At 40.9% G+C, this 20,761-nt stretch overlaps 1 protein-coding gene and 1 pseudogene across 1 annotated transcript in view; one reads left to right on the top strand and one right to left on the bottom strand.

Moving 5' to 3' along the window:
• The first annotated feature begins 2,240 nt into the window (after positions 1-2,240).
• Positions 2,241-20,761, top strand: part of sema3c (sema domain, immunoglobulin domain (Ig), short basic domain, secreted, (semaphorin) 3C) — an 81,935-nt gene continuing 63,414 nt past the window's right edge. Inside the window, exons 1-2 of the mRNA XM_088346666.1 lie at positions 2,241-2,380; positions 7,357-7,515. Coding sequence (XP_088202792.1) covers positions 7,428-7,515 — 88 coding nt within the window. The 5' untranslated portion in view covers positions 2,241-2,380; positions 7,357-7,427. The remainder of the gene's footprint in view (positions 2,381-7,356; positions 7,516-20,761) is intronic.
• On the bottom strand, positions 7,732-7,877 carry LOC148357255 (5.8S ribosomal RNA; annotated as a pseudogene).

Here is a 20,761-nt window from a genome sequence, read left to right on the forward strand (position 1 = left end):
ATACACTCGAAGTGCAACAAAAATGAACAGTAAACTATATAATAAAATAACAATCATTATGTACAAAAACACGAACAAAAATGTATGTAAACGCACACAAAAACGTACGTAAACACACATAAAAACATCAAAACCACATTAAAAATGTACGTAAAAACATACAAGAATATACATTAACACTCACAAAACGTACATAACGCACCACTTTTGACCATCAGTAACGTGAACGGCAGAAAAAAAAGTTGTTATAATACCCCATTACTTGGCACGGCGGATGGGTGGTTAAAGCCAAGCCCCACGGTGCAGAGGTTCAGGGTTCGAGTCCAGCTAGTAGCCTCCCCTATGTGGAGTTTGCATGTTCTCCCCGTGCCTGCGCAGGTTTCCTCCGGGCACTCCGGTTTCTTCCCACATTCCAAAAACCTGCATGCCAGGTTAATTGGTTGGTCCAAATTGTCCCTAGTTTTGACAAAGCGAGTGAGTTGTCTGTCACTATGTGCCCTGGTAATGGCTGGCAACCAGTACAGGGTGTCCCCTGCCCACTGCCCACTGCCCGAAGATAGCTGGGATGCGCGAGCCTACTGAGGATAAGCAGTGCAGATAATGGATGGATGGATGAAAATATAACACTGTTATCATAATAGCGTCATTCCCAAGAGTGGTAGTTATATAGCATATTTGCAAAACAGAATATTTGTATCACAATATTGTTTTTTTTAAAGTTGAATCTGGTAGAAATCTGTACACCGAACAACTGAGAGAAAGATACCATCTGAGGCTGCCAAGAATTCAAATGTAGTATCAGCGGCGTAACCAACTGCAACCAGATTGCTAAATTTGTTTCGCCTCTAGTCCGGCAATTTGCAGGGAATGCGGTGTGAAAGTTGTGTTAGTCTTAGTTGTCTTTACGCAATAATCGAGACAAAACGTTTTCACCCCATCCCAGCGAGGCAACAAAAGGTTGAGCTCTGGCTAAAGATATCCCTTATGATCCTGGTTTCCAGGATGAACCCTCTGGTGGGGGATTCTAGTGGAAAAATAGTGCAAAACTGGCTAAAAGATACTCCATTTTCTGTACTATAAAGCGCACCAGAATATAAGGCGCACCCCGTTAATTATTTCTTTGTCACATATTTTTCATACATAAGCCGAATTTGACACCACAGCAAGGGCTACTGTGTCTATTTGTGTATAATCGTTGGACTCTTTTTACACTTGTGGTACATGTTAACGGACAGTTATATACAAAGATTGATCAGTCAGTAAGTGTCGCTGATTAAGATGGCAAAACATTTTATGCAACAAGAATCAAACTCGAGCAGTGCAAGGCACCTACACTTTATCGCAAGACAATCAGTGGTTATGATGAGATCTGGAGTGGCATTATATCACTATTTTTACTCACGGACCCATAAACAGTGATTTGCATGGTGCATTCTGATAGGCTTAACAGACTCTCCACGTCATCCCCTGTGCAACAACAACGTTGCAGTTTAATGTGTATACTGTACGTACAGGAAAATGCTTGGATAGTATTTTGTTGAAAGACTTTCTGTTTCCTCCAATCTCTAACATTTGTTGGTGAAGAAGTGGAGGGATTGTTTAACGTATTACAATTCACTATGCAAATCATTTTTTATTGCAACATGACTTGAAATAGTGTGATAATGAGATAAGCTCGAATGCCTTATTGAAAGTGACCTGGACACTGGAGATCAAGTCGTGAAGTATCAATGTGCTCACCGCCAGTACTCGGATTAATTTCTGTTGTATACAATGCTTTTCAAAGTTAGTCAGTGATATTTCTTCATTGATCAGTCATTGCACAATCATTGCACAACTACGGTAGTAGAGCGTTAAAATTTGTATAGTAACACATACTTATAGATATTGTATGCATTACCAAACGTATCCACTGTATTTTGCAGTGCATAATGCGTATCAGGTTATAAGGTGCACTCTCAAATTACTGGCCAAATTGGAGTTTTTAGGTGCCTTATAGTCTAAAAAAAATACTGCAATTTTAAGAAAAAGTTTCTATTGCAGCCTTTTTGAAGTTGTTAATAATATGATACAGTTATGTAAAAGCTCATAAGATGACTGTTGTCCTGCTTTAAAGATTTTTTGTCTTGTTAATGAGAGGGGTGAAGAAGAAGAGTTAGGTTCGGGGCGGAGGGATAACAGGACACCCGCCCCCTTGCTGCCTAGTCCGGCTCTCCTCCCTCTCTTCTATGCTCAGTCAACTCTGCTCACGAGGCGGAACGGCTTCCTCCTCTGAGTCCCGTTTACATATTTTGAAGAAGACCCAATCTCCGTTCGGGTACTCAACCTTCACCTGGATTAGGAGTGTAAGGAGGGGGACAGGGAGGACACTTTGTGAACGGTGAGTGTGTCATCTCGGGATAGTTTCAGGATCAGGTGTGAGGCACCATCAAGTGTTTGACTATCAGGCATTTGTATGCATTTTCTTCTCACAGGATCAACTTTGTTCCACTTTGACATAGCTACAATCTTCCAAATAGGAAGATCTTCTGTGCTTGTGAACTGGGTGTGGTGGACGAACACATGAGAGGGATTGAGCAACCCTATTCAACTCTGTCATATTTTTATAATACTGGAATGGGAATCAGGAGAGCAGCAGTTGACGTTTTTAATAGTTGATAAGTGCACTTTGACTCTTCGTTTATTGTTTCATGACGTGAATGACAGGATTCTTGAATTCCTGGGTTTTGATACTTGAGGTGTCCCAAGGTGTAAACTGTTGGAGGCTCTAGGTCTGGTTCGGCTTTTTTGAAGATCTCACATGCGAGCTAGGATGTCAGGAAGAAGACTTAAGCAGCTGTAGGAATGTCAACGGCCAGGAATGGTCTGGTAGAGCAGATGTTCAGAATCTTCGGAATGTCATCTCTTGGACAATATTAGGCAATGATCTGTTCGGCAGTAGTGTCAGAGTCCTGGTTCTAACTATGAGGGGTATATTAACCATATATGGTTATTCGAGTGAATTATTTGGGTCAAATCGCTCTTAATGGTCATCCATTTATTCTAAATATTTTAATTCAGCGTTAATGCACATTGACAAAGAAAAACAAACTACGAATGCATTTCAGCAATGGCTAAGGCACAAAGAAGAAAAAATAATGTGCTTTGAAATATGGAGTTAAAGAATTACTTTTTCAGATTGTTTTTTAAATTTGACAATCCTAGTAGAACAACTACAAAAGACTAAGGAAGCACACTGAAAATGATAAAATCTGCTTCTCAGCATGATACCTAAAACCAAGGCACTTGTTTTGTATACTTCTCACCATACACACATCCATCCATCCATCCATTATCTGCACCGCATATCCTCAGTAGGGTCGCGGGGGTGCTGGAGCCCATCCCAGCCATCTTCGGGCAGTGGGCAGGGGACAGACAATTCGCAAAACAATTTGGACTGGCCAATTAACCTGACATGCATGTTTTTGGAATGTGGGAGGAAACCGGAGTGCCCGGAGGAAACCTGCGCAAGCACGGGGAGAACATGCAAACTCCGCACAGGGAGGTTGGTAGCTGGATTTGAACCCATGACCTCAGAACTGTGCCACACACGTGCTAACCACTGCACCGCCGTGCTGCCCTACCATATACACATAAAAAAGCAATATTTTTCTTGCTGTAAAATGTGCAAAATTGTCTGTTAATGATGAAAACCCCAAAAATGATAATCATGCAATACTGATATAGACAATGTCCTGCTTTCTCATAATGATTCCCGAAAACCGATATGCAATTTTTGTATGCTTCACAATACAATGCAAATAATACTATCATCTTTTCTTATTGTAAAAGATACTAAATTGTCTGCACATGACATATGCTGGCCATTGATAAGTATTTTCTCTGATCTAAAAATATGCAAAACCATTTTCTGTACTACTGTTAGTACAATGAAATGTCTCAATTTTGTGTTATCAAAAGCTTTTTTAGGTCCCTTTTTATATGAATACTGCGGTTCACTAAAAATGAGGATTTACAACAATATAAGGCGGTACTTACACTTTTTCACCATACTTACAAAATGACCAAGTCAAAATCATATACCCACCAAAAAAATGAGATTCAAGTGCAGTGTAGCATATTTAAAAAAGTCCTGATTGGTGGAATTCAATGCTCACAATATTTCTCAATACACGCTTAAATTAAGCAAACATATTTAATCACAATCAAAATATCAAATACAATGGTAAACACTATGACTGAATTCATGTTAGTCTTTTCGAGTTGCCAATGTTTTGCTCTCGCAAGAAAAATGATATGACTGTGCTGCTGTAGTGACATTCGATTCATTGATAAAAATTAAATACCCTGTACTCAAACTAGGAAAATACTTACATTTGTGGTTAATATTCATAATTCCAACATATACCTAAATTCTAATTCAATTAACAGTATTTTTCTTTGTTTAATTGTAAGTAATATTGATAAACTTCAACATTATTAATTTTATGATAAATGAATGTAAATAATATTATATTTAATTTGGACTCTTAATCATTAAGTACTTATTACATCATAGACAAAAAAAAACAAAAATAATAATTGTAATAAATTACACCTTACATCAAAACAATTTGGAGTTCTTTAATATAGTACTGCTGCTAAGCAACATTAATATCTATGCTGAAATGCAGCACTTGACTGCTATATTGCAGCATGTCCCAACAACTACAATGTACTGCGATCTACCAGTACTACCTCAGTGATCCACCGGTATATCGTGATCTGCATGAGGAGCACCCCTGGAGTCAAGTTTTATATTCAAAACAAAAATCTTTTTTTTCACTCAAGTTTCTCCACTCTGACTTTAAACATCTTGTCATTCTTGGTGTACTAGGAACAGCCAAAGTAATACCCTAAATCTTGATTGGAGAATTGTATTGGCAGAGGTGTATCGTCCTGATACTTTTTTTTCGTTTTTTATTTCAGTGCACATAGTGCACTAAAATTTTCATTGCCTTGTTGGGGCGTAACAACCATCAATGTTTCAGCAAGCATGCATAAGCCATGAGAGCAGAGATCCACCTGCTTGTAAAAACATTTTTGATGGCCTTGAGAGGCTTTGAGTTTGTTAGAGTCACAATAGGACTACCTGCCGCTCATCTATAATTGAGTCTTGGACTAAGAACCAGGATTTACTTCATTTATATTTTAGCCAAGCTCTTGTTAAAAAAAAAAGAAGACAGAAGATTTCACGTCGGCTTTTTTGTTTGAGTTAATCACCTATTTTGTCGCGGTTCATTTAAGAAGGCCTCCTTGCTGTGAGATCTGTGGTGTCAAACTCATTTTTGCTTTGGAGCAACATTGTATAAAAAAAATATCTGTAAAAAATATATAAAAGTATGAAAAAGTATTAATAAGTATAGAAAAATACTTAAAAGTATAAAGAAGTCGTAAGGAGTATTGGAAAGTATGAATGGGGTAAAAGATAGTTTAAAGAATGACAAAGTACTGAGAGGTGTCGAAAAGTACTGAAAAGTAGTAAAAAGTACTGAACTTTCATTAAAAGTACAAAAAAGTATTGAGAATTACCGAAACCTGTAAGGCATAACAATTGCTTTATAAATAATAAAAATGCACTGAAAAGTAGGAAAAAGTATAAAACCGTAATGAAAGTACTGGGAAAGAAAACGTAAGCAAAAGGGACCAAAAAAAGTTCCAAACGTATTAAAACAAATTCAAACAATCCGAAAATGTACTGAAATGTAGTAAACAGTAAAAAAAACTACTTAAAAAACTGAAAACCATTATTATTTATCTAATTAAGTGTCTAATAACTGTGTTTTTTAGCCCAAATCAATCGCTTATGTATGATGGCCAATCTCAAATATGGCTTTTTTTGACACTCTGCCTTGAAGGCCAGAATTTCGGAGTCAACCCTCACTGTATATGTTGACACTAGAGTTTTGCAGCTACAATTGAAGCAAGATGCTCGTTAAGGAACTGTGAGGCATCATTTTCCTCTGGAGACTCTAATGTACTTGTCATTTTGCATGGTTGTGCAGCGGTCTTCCACTTTTCTTTCTACTGTTTGTGCTGTTCTCTGAAGGGAGGAGTACACACCGTTGTAGGAGATTTCGTTTATTTGCATATTTTTGCTCGCAATAGCCTTTATTTTTTAAAAATAAGGATGGACTATCAAGTTTCTCAAAAAAGTTAACTTTCATTCCCTGTCCGTTCTGAAAATGATATCACACTCACAAATGTGATGCTCCAGATACTCGACAGGGTTAAAGGAAGGTTTTATAGCTTCTCCAACCATCAAAACGGTTTTCCGATTTGCTACCTGTTTTCTAGTTATTCATTAGCCTTCTAAAGTGATTACCAAACACAATGTTTTATTAAAACACAGGAGTACTTGTTGCTGAATATGGGCCTCTATTGACAGACCTAGATATTGCATTAAAAACCAGACATTTGCATCTATATTAGTCATTTACCACTTTATAAGTGGGGCGTAATTTTGATTAGATCTATGATGGCGTATATAATTTGAGTTAAAGAAAAGTTCAAACTAAGTATTTTCTTTATTAGAGCTCCAGTGTGTAATATTTTACCACTCGATGGCACGGTTGTCTTGTGAAAACAAAATCTATGTTCTGGCCATAGAAGGATAGGGAAGGGAAGGCAAGGCAAAGAAATTAAGGGACAGGAAAGGAAAGGACAGGAAAGGAAAGGAAAGGAAAGGAAAGGAACGGAGGTCCTTGAAAGTTATTTCACGCGCGTGCTCGCCATTTTCTTAGATTTTAGGATGAAAATGGTAAAAGTAAGAAAATGACTGTTTCAAATACAGTACAAATGCAAACCCACACTCCCAAAAAGATGAAAAAAGAGCAGTTTATTCAAATGCGTTTAAGAGAGTCATGAATGTGCACGCGCAAAATAAGCAGCTTGAGAGAGGCTGAAATGAGGACTCCAGCCAGCAGATGGCATCAGCAGATAGAATAAAAAACTCAAATGTTCACTTTCTTTGAAGCGCCGGCCCTCACAGTCAACTTTCCTTTTTTATTTGCAGTCGCAATGTTGAAAATGGGTTGGGCTAAAATTCTCAGTGAAAGCCAGGGGTAAGGTGGTCAAAGGGCTACGGTCATCATCTGATAAAATGCAATCATATTTGGGGGGATAAAAAGATATTTTACACTGCGGTCAACATTACTGACTGGCCACATATTATCAATATCATCATAGAGGCCATGGGTCAATAAAAATTTAATGACAGGCTGTAACTGGCCCCCACGCTGGACTTTGGACTTGGCTGGTGTATATATTTTTAAAATGATTTTGTGGTTCTAACTTCCTTTCCATCACTTCCACCAGGCGGTGCTGTCCCCTCCAGGTCTGTTATAAACTGGTCAGCCACTAGGGCAACACAACGGGCGGCGTCCATCATGCCGCCCCTTCTTCTTTTGAGCCTCTTCCTGGAGGTCGCCACCAGCCGACTTCAGCCATTACCTCGAGTCTTCCTCTCTTTTGACGGTAAGTGGATCAAAGCTGAATCTTCATACCCGGAGTCTCCAACCTTTTTTAAGCCAAGAGCTCCTTTTTGTTACTTAGTGCAAAGGGCATCAACTTTGATTTAAGTTTCTAAAATAGCAACTTAGCTAGATGGCTTGCCAAAAAGGAAGCTTGAGATGTGAATAGGTTAAAAAAACTAAAAATGAGTTAGGTATGGGTGGAGAGTGATTTCATGCTGGAGCCCATCCCAGCCATCTCCGGGCAGTGGGCAGGGGACACCCTGAACTGGTTGCCAGCCAATCCCAGCTGCAAATCACATTAGTTCTCGCAGCTAGCTGCGTTCTTCATCGACGCACGAGCCGAGTGATCCACCGCTAAGAGTCGTACAGCTGGGCAATTTTACGTCCGCCCAAGACGATCGGAGACAAATTCACGACAGGGTTTATACTTGCGCCGCACCGCGGGTGCCGTTCGGTCGCTCCCACGAGCGAGCCCCTAACCCGTGGCGCGGGTACTTTCGGGCGCGATACGCACGACACCGCCCGGCGTCTCCCGCCCGGGTCGCGATGGCTCTGCATGGCGCTACACGGTCCTCGATGGCTCCGGCCGACGGACGGGCGGCCGCGGGGAAAGGGGTAGCTGGGGGGTCCTGTGGGGTTAGGGGGGGCGGTGAAGCGGAAAGCGGACCGAAACCGCACGCCAGGAAACGAGAACGGTGCGCCGTGCTAGGGTCGTCGGCCGAGGGGGATTCCCGCAAAAAGTGAAAAATCTGAGACGCCCCTTCAAAAAAATACAAAAAATAAATAAATAAAAATTTTTTTTAAACCATTACAGACCGCGAAGCTCTGAAGCTGCGAACGTCGAACCGCGAAGTAGCGAGGTCCCACTGTACTTGAATTGAGCTGAATGAGGCTGCAATGATGACTTTGAGCCCTTAGGTGGCGGCAGAGGGTAGCAACATTTCAAGTAGCAGACACCATTTTTAAACTTCTGCAAAGACAAAAAGGTGTTATTTTTTATTTTCTAATTCTCAGATTGCCTTAAACAGTGTGTCACTGACTTTTATTTTAAAGGGACAGTGTGTAATATTTAGTGCCCCCAAGTGGTCGGAAAAACCTTCATTCAATAAAACAAACATTATTGATTTGAATTATAAGCTAAAATACATAAAGTATCATACCCAGGGATCAGAATGGAGATTTTCATTTTCAGCTGAAATAGCCAGGGTCCAGGAATAAAGCAGGGCGGAGCGCCACCAATTTTTCTAACGGCCGCCAGGGTGCGCCAGAGCAATAAAGGAAAGAGTGAGACAGTCGGATTTTGAATTTGTTTGCTACGCAAGAGAAAAAGTGAAAAAGTCGGAATGCCTTTGGGGTTCAAAAACGGCGGAAATCCGCGGATCCGCGGAAAATTCTGATCCCTGCATACCAATGTTATTTTTATAAATATTCCTAGGTTGAGAAATACATACTCAGTAGTCACCTCCATGTTTGTAGGGAATCTTGCTTCTACGCTGTGTTCATTTGGCACTCATGTTTGTAAGGAATCTTGCTTCTACGCTGTGTTCATTTGGCACTGTTTTTTGTACAAATTAAACAATGCAGTTCCATCTAGTGGTCAAATATCACACGATGTACCTTTTAGTAAACTAATACCAGGGTGGGTTTTTTCAATGTTCTCTGGTTGATTAATGTGAGTCAGCAAATACAGTGACAGTGGGTGCTTAGTGAGTGGCGTCTGATGACATCCAGTGGACATATCAAAATTAAAGTCAATTTTATTTGACAATTTCCTCAGATATTGAAATTTTTTTCACACTCTCCCATGCGCCGACAATTACGACAAAAAGAGCCCATGCACATAACAGTCTTAGCTTAAGATCATACTAAATAAAAGTAAAGGTGACCTTTCGGATAATTCTGAAGTAATACAACTGACATATAAATGAGGACATACAGTAAAAAGTTTCAACAAGCAGCAGTAGTGGCAGTAATAAAAATAAACGTAAAATGCAAAAAAAATAACATTAAAAGGTAACAAGATAGAATAGGTAAAATAATAATGCAATCAGCAGGTGTATGAAAGTTGGTATGCAGTCATGAGTGTTTATTTTTATTTTTACCTGGTGTGGAGAGAGTTCAGTAGTCTCACTGCCCGATGGATGAAGCTGTTAGTGAGTCTAGTAGTGGGGGAGCGGAAGCAATGGGCTACGTCCTTGGCAATGGAGATGGCTTTGAGGGTGAGGCGTGTGGTGTCGATGTAGTTGATGTTGTAGTCCAGGGGTCGGGAACCTTTTTGACTCAGAGAGCCATAAAAGCACAATTTTTGGAAATGTGTTTCAGTGAGAGCCATATAATATATTTTAAGACTGAATTCAATTAAATGTGAGCATAACAAGCGTCTTAATTTATTATTTTAAATAATGATGTTATAATACTCACCATTAATGCGTCCTCTGGTGCTGCATGGATTTGCTGATGGTTTTGTAGTCTGGTTGGTACTTGGTGAGTTAAAGCTTCATGCAGGCATTGACGCCTTCATCCGTTAAATGTGATCGTAGGTTGGACTTGATGTTTTTGAGATGTGAAAATGACTGCTCACATGAATACGTCGATCCAAACATTGTCAATACACCAATACTCACACGCCTCAGTGTGTGGTATGTGACTGGAAGCGCGTTCCAAGCTTTGAGAATCAGCTCGTCTTTGGATTGAAGTTTGTCCAGTTCTGTCCTCATGTGCTTGCTCGCCAACTCCACTTTCTGTCGTGCAATTCTTTCCAATTCTTCATTCAGTGATTTGAACTTGCTCATCCTCATCTCTGAGGCCTTCAGGTCAGCCACTTCTGCTTCAAAATCTACCAGGGAGACATCAGGAATGCAACTCAGGTCGGCTGTGTTCAGTGAACACTCGTTTGGATGGGTGGTGAACTTAATAAGACCACAGTGCTCACGAAATTCTCCAAAGTGCGTTTTGAACGACTGGAGGAGACCGGATGTGAAGCCAGCTAGCTGGTGGAGATGTTTTGAGTGGGCTCACTTGTTGTGTATGCCTCTGTAAACTCTGTTTTTCGAAATGTAGTAAGCGACCGGTTTCAAAATCCTTGATCAAGAGCTCCAGCTTGTTTTCAAAAGCAAACACAACGTGTTGAAGGAATAACACTGTATTTCCAACGCCTTGCACTTTAACGTTGAGCTGGTTTAGATGTTCGGTAATATCGACGAGATAATAAAACTTGAGGAGCCACTCAGTTTTCGCTACCTCAGGATGCTCGTTGCCTTTCGTTTCAAGAAAAATCCGTATTTCGTTGAGGCAAGCCGTAAAACGGCTGAGCAACTTTCCTCTTGACAACCAGCGCACATTGCTCTGCAAAAGCAGACCGTGCAAAGGGGGCATGGCGTGTGTCGAAGTGCCGCTTAACATTCGACTGTTTCATCGATGCAATTTTGTCATAGCAAATTAGGCATACCTCTTCACAAAGGCAAATTCTTCGGGCTGTTCGTCCTGAAATGTACGATATTCATCATCTTTTTTTCGTTTCGCCATCTTCTCCGTCGAAGAGTTAGCTTTGAGCTAATGACCAACGGCCAAGTGCCAATGGACGCAAAAGGGGGCGTGTACCTGTGCCCCCCAGTAACGGCCAACATCGGGTATTATCATCCAATTAAAATAGACAATCGCTCGTGCAACTGCAACTCTGCACAAGACATGATCAATAGAAAATCGATGGATGCATTTAACCAAACGATAATTTTTTTAAACCCAAATCTGCGAGCCAGATTTGCGAGCCATATGTTATCATCAAAAGAGCCATATCTGGCTCGCGAGCCATAGGTTCCCGACCCCTGTTGTAGTCGGTGCAGCTACTGCTCCACATAGCAATGCAGATAGAAATTATGCTTCAGATCAGGGGTTCCTCAAATACAAATCTTAAGGGTCCACATTTTTTTTAAACAAGCATGGGTCTATTTATTATGATGGTTAAGTGCAAGGCAAGTCAACAGAGGTAAAGTTGGTTCTCTTGTGTTCAAACACAAAATTCAGCATTTCTTATACCATAACAATGCTGTTTTGTCACATCATCAGCCAGTACTTCAGTGTGTCTTGTGGTTGATGAATCTGAGAGTGGAATTTGTTTAATTTTTTTTTTGTCATTTCCTCTTTTTCTTTGAACATTGCTGCCATCCCCTCAGTCATACACTCTTTAATTTTTTTCTCCAGCAGAAAAAGGCTTTTGATGTTTGGCCAATACCCACGGCAGTCTGAGTGAGCACTCCATTGAAATGTGTTGTTGCGTCATAGATTTAGCAAAAACCTTGCTGGACTGTTGATATGACTGACTGCTTCAACCTGTCAATTTCTAGCCATCTCGGGTCTGAATTAAGAGGAAACTTCTTTTCAAAAGAGCTGTGCTCTTTAACATAGTCGTGTTTCATATTTTCACTTTTCTTCACAGCAACCTTCTTTAAACATATTAAGCACATTGGTTTTGTTCTTGTAGGTGGCAAAGTGGACGCATATTTCTCAGTCCATTCCTCATGAAAACAGAGGTTTTCATTAACGGTTCTCGTCATTTAGTCATCATTGAGCACGCCATTTTTGTTGGATTAGATCTTGCACTTGTTGCACGGAAACATACAGATTGTAACGTGCCGGGTACGACTCGTGTTCGTCGGTCCAGTCAAACTAGCAGCGTTAAGGCTCTCTCAACCAATCAGTGCATCGTTCTCATAGAGATGACGGCCCATAATACCATGTCACCCTAAGCAAGAGTCACTCAGCGCATCGTTGTCACAGAGATGACAGTCCATAATACAATGTCACCCAGGCAACAGCCAATCAGCGCTGTCTCCCGGAGCACAACTTTCTTCCTCTCTTTCTCGCACAGGTATTAGTTATGGGCCGCAGAGCGGATGTAGTGAATACAGTAAACGTGAGAACATGGGAGAAGTTTGACTCAAAAATGAAAGAGAATTTGGCGATACATTAGTAGCGCATCAGAGACGGACAAATATAAGTATTTACTTTTTTTTTTAACGTGACATTTGCCCTAACCCCTAACCCTAACCTTAACCCTAACCCTAACCCTAACCCAAGAGGTGTGCCTTGGTCCGGTCATGGGCCACGCTCCACTTATTTGGGACCCTGACTTTAGATGGTTCCTCGGTCGAAGGCTTGAATGGATATTCAACACAGCAATTTATTGTTTGATGCTCTACAGCTCATTTTACTCTTGTGCTTCTCTCAGCATTGACGTGTGGGCCACATAAAATGATGTGGCAAGCCATACTTGGCCCGCAGGTCATGACTTTGACACATGTGCTTTAATGAGTCGGCATTGCCACGTGTTTACTGGCTCACCCACGGTGCCTTCATTAGTCGAGGACACAGCTCCCGGATTCATTAGTACCGGGAGAACGCAGCCGCCAGAGGCTTTTATGCAAACACCCGGTGTTGATTTTTCTGGTTGTATGGATTTATTACCATTTGATTCCGATTGTGAAAGTCCATTTTTTGCACTCTAACGTCTTGCCAAGGGATGAAACTCAGCAATTTTCCCTTTGTTACATCCTAATCCTGTCGACTCGCTTTTGTTTTATTTAATTCCCAGATGTAGGTTTGACATGGGAATATTAGAATTGGGGGCATTCGTTGGTCAGATTTAGTTATAAAGGTTGATTGTTAGTAAATTCACTTTTTAAAAAACTTTTTGTATTTTGGCAATTTTTATTTTCAAATATGCTTCCTTTTCATTTACATACTTTTCTTTATAATTAAGCCGGAAATTATTATCACTATAAATACATATATTTAGTGTTTTAGTTTAGTTTTTTTGCGGTGAAATAATATGATACTTAGTATATGTTTCATATTTTTTGGCATACATTATTTTATAGGTTTTGTTGTATATGTTTGTTATTTGTGTGTCCTTATACTTATTTTAATGTGTGTGTGTGTGTTTGTTGATATTCTTTAGAAATTGTTTTCAATGATAATTTTTTTATAAATTTTTTATATGGATTTGGTGACTGTACAATGTGTTTATAATCCTAAAATACTGTTTTTGTCAATTGATTTTTTATAATTTGTTTTGATTCATTTTTTCTACTTTTATCAAGACTTTTTTGTGTTCAAATTTGAATGTGTCTGTCTTTATATCCATTTTTCAAATTGTTTGCGTTGGGATTTTATTCTTTATGGATTAATTTTCACGACTATAAGGATTTATTTATAATCCTAAAACATAGTTTGTTTTCAATATTTTGTTCCTGTCGTACTTGCTTTTTTTAATAAGGTTTAATTATTTTACTTTACTTTTACATTTTCGTTACCTACATATGAGTAAGATTTTTATGTCCCTGAATTTTGATTTGTGTTTTTTTTTTTTTATTAATTTTACAAATTGTTTGCATCACATTTTTTTAAATAGATCTTCTTCGTGTAAGTTTATTGATTTTTTGATAATATATCACTTTCGTCCCTTGATTTTTACCACTTATTTATTTTCCCCAATGCATTTTTCCCCCATGATTTTACCATGTTTATTTTTCCTTTTTTTTCCGCTAAAATTATTCGAGCTTGAATTTCAATGTGTGTCTTTTTATTCATACGACAGATTGTTGTCTTTATACGTTAAATATTTTGTGATTTCGGATATTCATTTATATATCTGATATATGACACTTGATTTTTGAACACTAACATTTTTGACAGTCTGAGCGTAGAAAACACAGCATCAATTTATATCGTAATGCAGGGGTGTCCAAACTTTTCAGAAAGTGGGCCAGATTTGGTAAGCTGACAATGTGTCATCGTCGACTAATAAGCCCTGTATTCTTTGAATAGTCTTTAATAAATCCACCCTCCGTCAAAGTTTTGCAGTGTTTGGCGATCAGAGCTGCCACCTCGTAGCTTGCCTTTGTAACATTTTCATTTGACTCGCAAGGTCTCGTGAAAAAGAGCTGCTGTGCCGTTAAAACAGCTTTTAGTTGCTTCATCTTTTCACATCGTTCGTTTCCAGTTAGCTTTTGTAGTCAGCATGTTTTATCTTGCAGTACCTCTTGAAAACAGCCAGTCTCATTCCAAATTAGACAGATGCACTTGTTTCGGATTTTGGAGAAAAAATACTTCAATATCTACTTGTCCTGGAAGCGGACCCCCTCACAGTCAGCTTTCCTTTTTTATTTACAGTTGCCATATCAGAAATAGGGTGGGCTAAAATTCTCAAAGAAAGCCAAGGGCAAGGTGGCCAAAGGGCTTCTGCCATTGTTTTTATATATTGTGGTCAACATTACCGGTGGGGCGACATATTATTAAGTACATAATACGACAAAATCACGGGCCTTAAATGGCCCCTGGGCCAGAATTTGGACATAACTGTCTTAATGGAATTAAAAAAGAAAACAGTTATGAGCTTGCATCTGTTTATTGTGAGACATCTGCACAGTGGAATTTGGTTTGATGACATACACTTTTGTCAAAAAAACAAAAAACAATAACTTGTCGCTTTTCTCAGTCGATCATATTTGCAGTGAGTCAAACATTGACGTCAATCAAACCTTAACACGTGCTAACGATAAATCACAGCGTAACCTTGGTTGAAATCCTGTGCTCGAATACAAGGGTTAGCCGCTTTTATGGTGTGGTTTTAATTGTGGCTTGGCATGAAGCCTTGAGTTAGCATGGCGAAAGGAGGAATGTCTGAGGCAGCAACTTCTCAGTTTAGTCCCACTCTAGGGGTTCTGTCGTCAAGCTGGTTGGATCGGGTGTCGGCAAGGAGGATATTTTGGAGTGACAGAACACTCGCTCTATTGTTTATTTTCCTTAAGTGACTGTAATAATGGAAGGAATTTCAAGATTGATCTTTGACTTACCAAGTGTCCAGCAGAAGCTGAAGAAACCAAGCTGTCATGACATCCAGATATTCCCCCCAAAAGATGCAGGACATTTTCACATTTGTCAGATGTTTCCGTCAAAAGTCAATATAGAGACTCTTCGATCCAATTGTGATGTCTACTGATGAGTACAACGTAAGTTTTTTTTCCCCCCTGACAAGTACAGAATACTGTAATATTCACTACTTTGCACATGGGATCTGACAGCCTCAGTGTAAGGCGTTTTGAAAAATATCCTATTATATATTATCCCCAATTGCATATTGCTGCGAGCGGGGGCTGGCAGAGTGCAAACTTGTTGGGCACTAATGCTCTGTTTTGCCGTTACGTCTACCAAAAAGTGAACGGCACTTGTACGGTTGCAACCCAAAATCCCAGATTGTATATTGCTGTTTGCGAGGACTGTCAGAGTGCCCGTTTTTGGGAGGCCTTTCTAAAATTAAATGCACTTTTGTGGCCGGGACCCATTCTCCCCACTTGACTATCGCTGAGAGCAGTGCCCAGCTAACTGTTGTGGCCAGTATCAATTGCTAAAAGCAGAGCATAATTTCTGAAGTTTGTCATTATGGCCTATCTATCTATCTATCGATCGATCGATCGATCGACCGACCAGCCGACCGACCGACCGACCGACCAACTGACCGACCGACCGACCGACCGACCTACCGACCTACCGACCTACCGACCTACCGACCTACCGACCTACCGACCTACTGACCTACCGACCTACCTACCTACCTACCTACCTACCTACCTACCTACCTACCTACCTACCCTGGTCATATCCCTCAAGAGGGGTGACCGACAGCAAGACAACACATACAAAAATAAAAAAAAAATAAAGAAAATTAAAAAATAAAAACATAAAAAAGGGGAAAAGTTTCAAAAAACACATACAAAAATATTTGGACCATGGCAATCCCAAATGCCCAAACACCCAAACAAGTTAAGCACCTCGACATCCAAGTTGGTGATGCTTTCGTCCCTCCAGATGAAGCACGACACAAGAAAGTGGCTGTGTCACTCGGGTCAGGGTGACACAACACACTTTGTTGTTCAACAGCAGGGCCCGACAGCTTTCATTGGTTTACCCCTGTCGCATCGTACGGGTGCCCCGCCTATCCCTTAGAACGTGTCCAAACATCCCACTATCCTTTCACAACACCTTTCCACTTATTCCTATCACCAACAAGAGCTCTAGCTTCCATTATATTTATGTAACCGCGGTGTACCTGTCCCACCAAAGATCCACATTCACGCTGGACTGGGTAATGAGGTTTTTATTACTGTTGCTGCAAATGAATGAGTCACAACACAACACGTGGTAAGCTTCTCTGCTGGCTACACTAAACAGAAAAAAATCACATGCAAAAGTGCATATACTGATGAGAAAAAAGGACACATAAATCGTGTACAGTATTACAAGGAACAAACTGAAGTGCATGTCAGTTCTAAAACTCTCCCAAAAAGGAGTGTGAAAAGAAAGGAGGCGATCAAACTCCTAACTAAGCACAGACTCAAAGATGCCTGTTACATCTCTGTAATATAAAACATTGTTCCTGTAGTTTCAAGTACTCACATAGGCACAATTCTTGTTTCTTGCTCAAGCTTTGTTACTCAAACTGAAAGTGCATCTCTAAAGAATTTAAACAAGGAACTAGAAGATATTGCAGACACAGAATTGTCACCTACCCACTGGTCATTCATCTGACAAATAAGACGACTGGGAGGCCTGATGGACTTGCGGACCCTAAGACCATAACGGCTAGGTTGAGCACAAATAACCTGAGCTTGAGGGCCTGGGACAGTCAAGTCTAAACAGTTAGTATCAGGAGCGGCTTTCTCATACGTGTCAGTACCAGAGGACACAATGTCGGGGGGGGTTCAGTGTTCAATGGGGTTTCGTCTGGGAGGACAGTGTCTGGAGGGCCCACACCCAAAAGGATCATGTTTCCAGAGCACCGTGGTGGGCTTTCCGCATTGTCAATTGCAGTATGATCAACATTTTGTTCGGGGATGTGCTGACTTCTTTGACTGGATGTATCGACTGTGAGAGATTCAGACTGGGGATCAGATCTGCTGTCGAGTGAGTTATCCTCTACCTCTGAATGAACTTGAATTTCACCTGACTGTATCACCCAGTTTACTGTACGGACATCACTGAGGGAAACTATAGACAAGAAAGTAATCCTGCCACAGACGGCAAGCAACTAGTTTGGCGGTTTGATTCCTGCAAGGGAAGGCGTACGCCATCTTGGATAAATGATCAGTTATGACCAGGACATCTACAGACTTGTTCTCTTGCTCAGCAGTCCAAAAGTCTATACAGACCAACTCCATAGGCTCAGAGGTGACTATGTTCTTGAGTGGTGTACGGTTGTGTGGTTCCGGTGTTTTCCCTACTATACAACGCTGACCGGATTTAACATAGTTCACAACATCATGTTCCATGCCATTCCAGAAGAATCGTTGCCTCACCATCGACAAAGTACGGTTCTGGCCTTGGTGACCTGCTGAGTCATGGAAACCGTGGAGGACTTTCTGCTTCAATGAGTCAGGCACCACAAACTGGAAGATTTTCTTGGCCATGCGAGGATTTTTCCGTATTTTGTAGAGCATGCCATTCTGTATGGTAAGTCTGCTCCAATGCTTCAGTAGTTTTATCACACTAGGCGACTCGACAGCTCTCTCACGCCTGGTAGGTGTCTTGTGTCTATGCACAAAGTACATGGTTCTGCTTATTGTGTTGTCCTGTTCTTGCAAACCAAAAAGCTGACTCTGTGGGAGTGCCGTTGACTGATCTTCCTTCTGCAAAAGATTGAAGTTAGCATCCGTTCCCATCACTTGACCTACGCCGCCAGTGGACTGAGCACTGAGGACAGCAGCAACTTCTTCTGAAGTCACAGAACCATTCGTGTCTGGTGGAACTGCCCTTTTCACTGACTCATCTGATGTCCCAGCACTCTCGTCTACAACAGCGTGACAATTGTTGGATACACTGAACACCTCTTACACAGTACTGTTGTTCACCTCATTGACCTGGTCCAGCAGTGAGGTATAGGGCTCGGTAACAAGGCGATGACCCACACATGACCGTACAAATGGTTCACGGCTCAGAGCGTCGGCTACGATGTTCTCTGAATGTACCTCAGGTCAAAATTGTATGCAGCTAGCTTCGCTACCCACCGCTGTCCACACGCATCAAGTCTTGGTTTGGTCAAAATGTATGTCAGCGGGTTATGGTCGGTCCACGTGGTGAAGTGTCTTCCTTTCAACCAATGGCTGAATTTATCACATACTGCCCATTTCAAGGCAAGAAATTTGAGCCGTTGTGCAGGGTAGTTGAGCTGGGAGCAAGAGAGCGTTTTACTTGCAAAGGCGACTGGTCTGGCTACTTTTCCGCCAGGTGGCAGCTGTGACAGGACTGCTCCAATCCCATCAAAGGATGCGTAGACAGCCAGAATAAACGGCGCATCAAAATCTGGGTGGGCCAGAGTGACACTTGTCACGAGGTCGTGTTTCAGTGTTTCAAATGCGTTCTGCCATGCATCGGACCAATCAGCAGGCGTCAGCTTCACTTGACCTTTCCTCACTGGTTTGCGGCCTCTCTTGCGCTTATGCTGGGCACCAGATTCAGAAGTGAGCTTGAACAGAGGTTTTGCCTTTGCAGAACATGCCTCAATGAAGCTTTGGTAATACATCACCATGCCTAGAAAAGATCTGATTTTAATAGGGCACGGCGTCTTACCGTCAGACTCCATTAAGTCAGCGACTTGTAGGTCATTTATCCCTCTCACCTTCTCGGGGTCAGTCCGAATTCCATCCTCACTGATGACATGCCCAAAATATTTCACAGTCCGTCTGAGGAAAAAACACTTTTTGAGTGCGAGCTTGAGGTTGTGTTTTTTGAGGCCAGTAAACACCATCTGCAGGCGTTGGAGTGCAACTTCCTCTGTAGGGGCAAACACCATCAGATTGTCGAGGTAACATGATAGGCTCATTAAATTCTGATCACCGAATATCGACATCATCATCCTCATAAATGTTGCTGGGCTGTTGCAAAGTCCCTGAGGGAGCCGGTTGTACTCGTGAAGCCCGAAGGGTGATGAGAATGCCTTTATGTCCTATCTCCTAAATAATATTTGTCATCTGATCATCTACACCCTCAGAAATGTCACTCGTGGAATTTGGCGTAGATGTGGGTCTGACCTGAGGTGCAGGTAGGCTGGCATGTTGGTCAGCTGCATTATAGGTGCTGACACTAGAAACTGCCTCTACTCTATGTGTAGCAACACCTGGGGTAGAACTATCAACAGAGGGAATGGGGGTAAACATGCCCCTGCCCCTGCCAATGTGAACAGGTGTGACAAATTGTGGAGCTAACACATTGCTCTAATTAAACATGTTTCATCAACAGAAAAAAATTTAAATAAGTCAAAATCACAAAATAAATCAGCAGCCTGCGTAACACGTCGCTGTGTAGCACACTTAGTTATCTGCATCACTGTGACACGCACGGTAATGAGTTTAGCGATAACGTTCATGTAAGTAAAATTTCAAATACTGTGAGCTGATGGTTTCATGAAGTGAAGTGGCGGGTAGGACAGTCCTCAGTTCGGAGAGCTTGATAGAAGTCACGGGTCACGGCACCAATGTTACCGCGGTATACATAAAATACATTTTAGAATATCAACCATCACAATACATGTTTACATCCATTTTAACAAGATACTTTTAACAAGAGATCGTATAGTGGCTTTTTAACGTTAACAATGAATTCAACACATTTTTCTTTAGTCTGAATTTTAACCAACATCATCCTTTTTATATATATGAGAAAATAGAAGTAATAACAATAATGAGTATAATAACGGGTACAATTTACCTGCAAATGCATGAGTCACAACACAACACGTGGTAAGCGTCTCTGCTGGCTTTGATCTCTATGAGGAGAATTAGCATTTTAGCAAAATATGCAACGTCCGGCAAAAATAACATAAAAGGCGAAGGAAACAAAACGAAAATAAATCCAAACAGCTTGACAACATGAATCACATTCCTGTGAATGTTGAGAGATTTGTCAGCTGTGGTTTTAATGTTTAAAATTAACCTTTTTTGCGGAGCACCAAAAGATCGTGTCTTACCTTTGGCAGCTCGTTGTAGACTGCCAAAAAAAAACCTTCCTGTCGCAAAGTCTAAAGTCAAACCAAACCTTACCACATACCAGCAGGTGGCACTGTTGGACTCATCATTGCAGGACACTTATACAGAAACTATACAACATATTTCAGCAGGAATTTCATTAAAACAAAAGTTATTATTACACCCGTTACATTTAGACCTCTTTCCTGCAGAGCACACATAACACTATCC

Source organism: Urocampus carinirostris, chromosome 11 (genome assembly GCF_059441175.1).
Source record: "Urocampus carinirostris isolate Australia breed hairy pipefish chromosome 11, RoL_Ucar_1.0, whole genome shotgun sequence".
NCBI lineage: Eukaryota > Metazoa > Chordata > Actinopteri > Syngnathiformes > Syngnathidae > Urocampus > Urocampus carinirostris.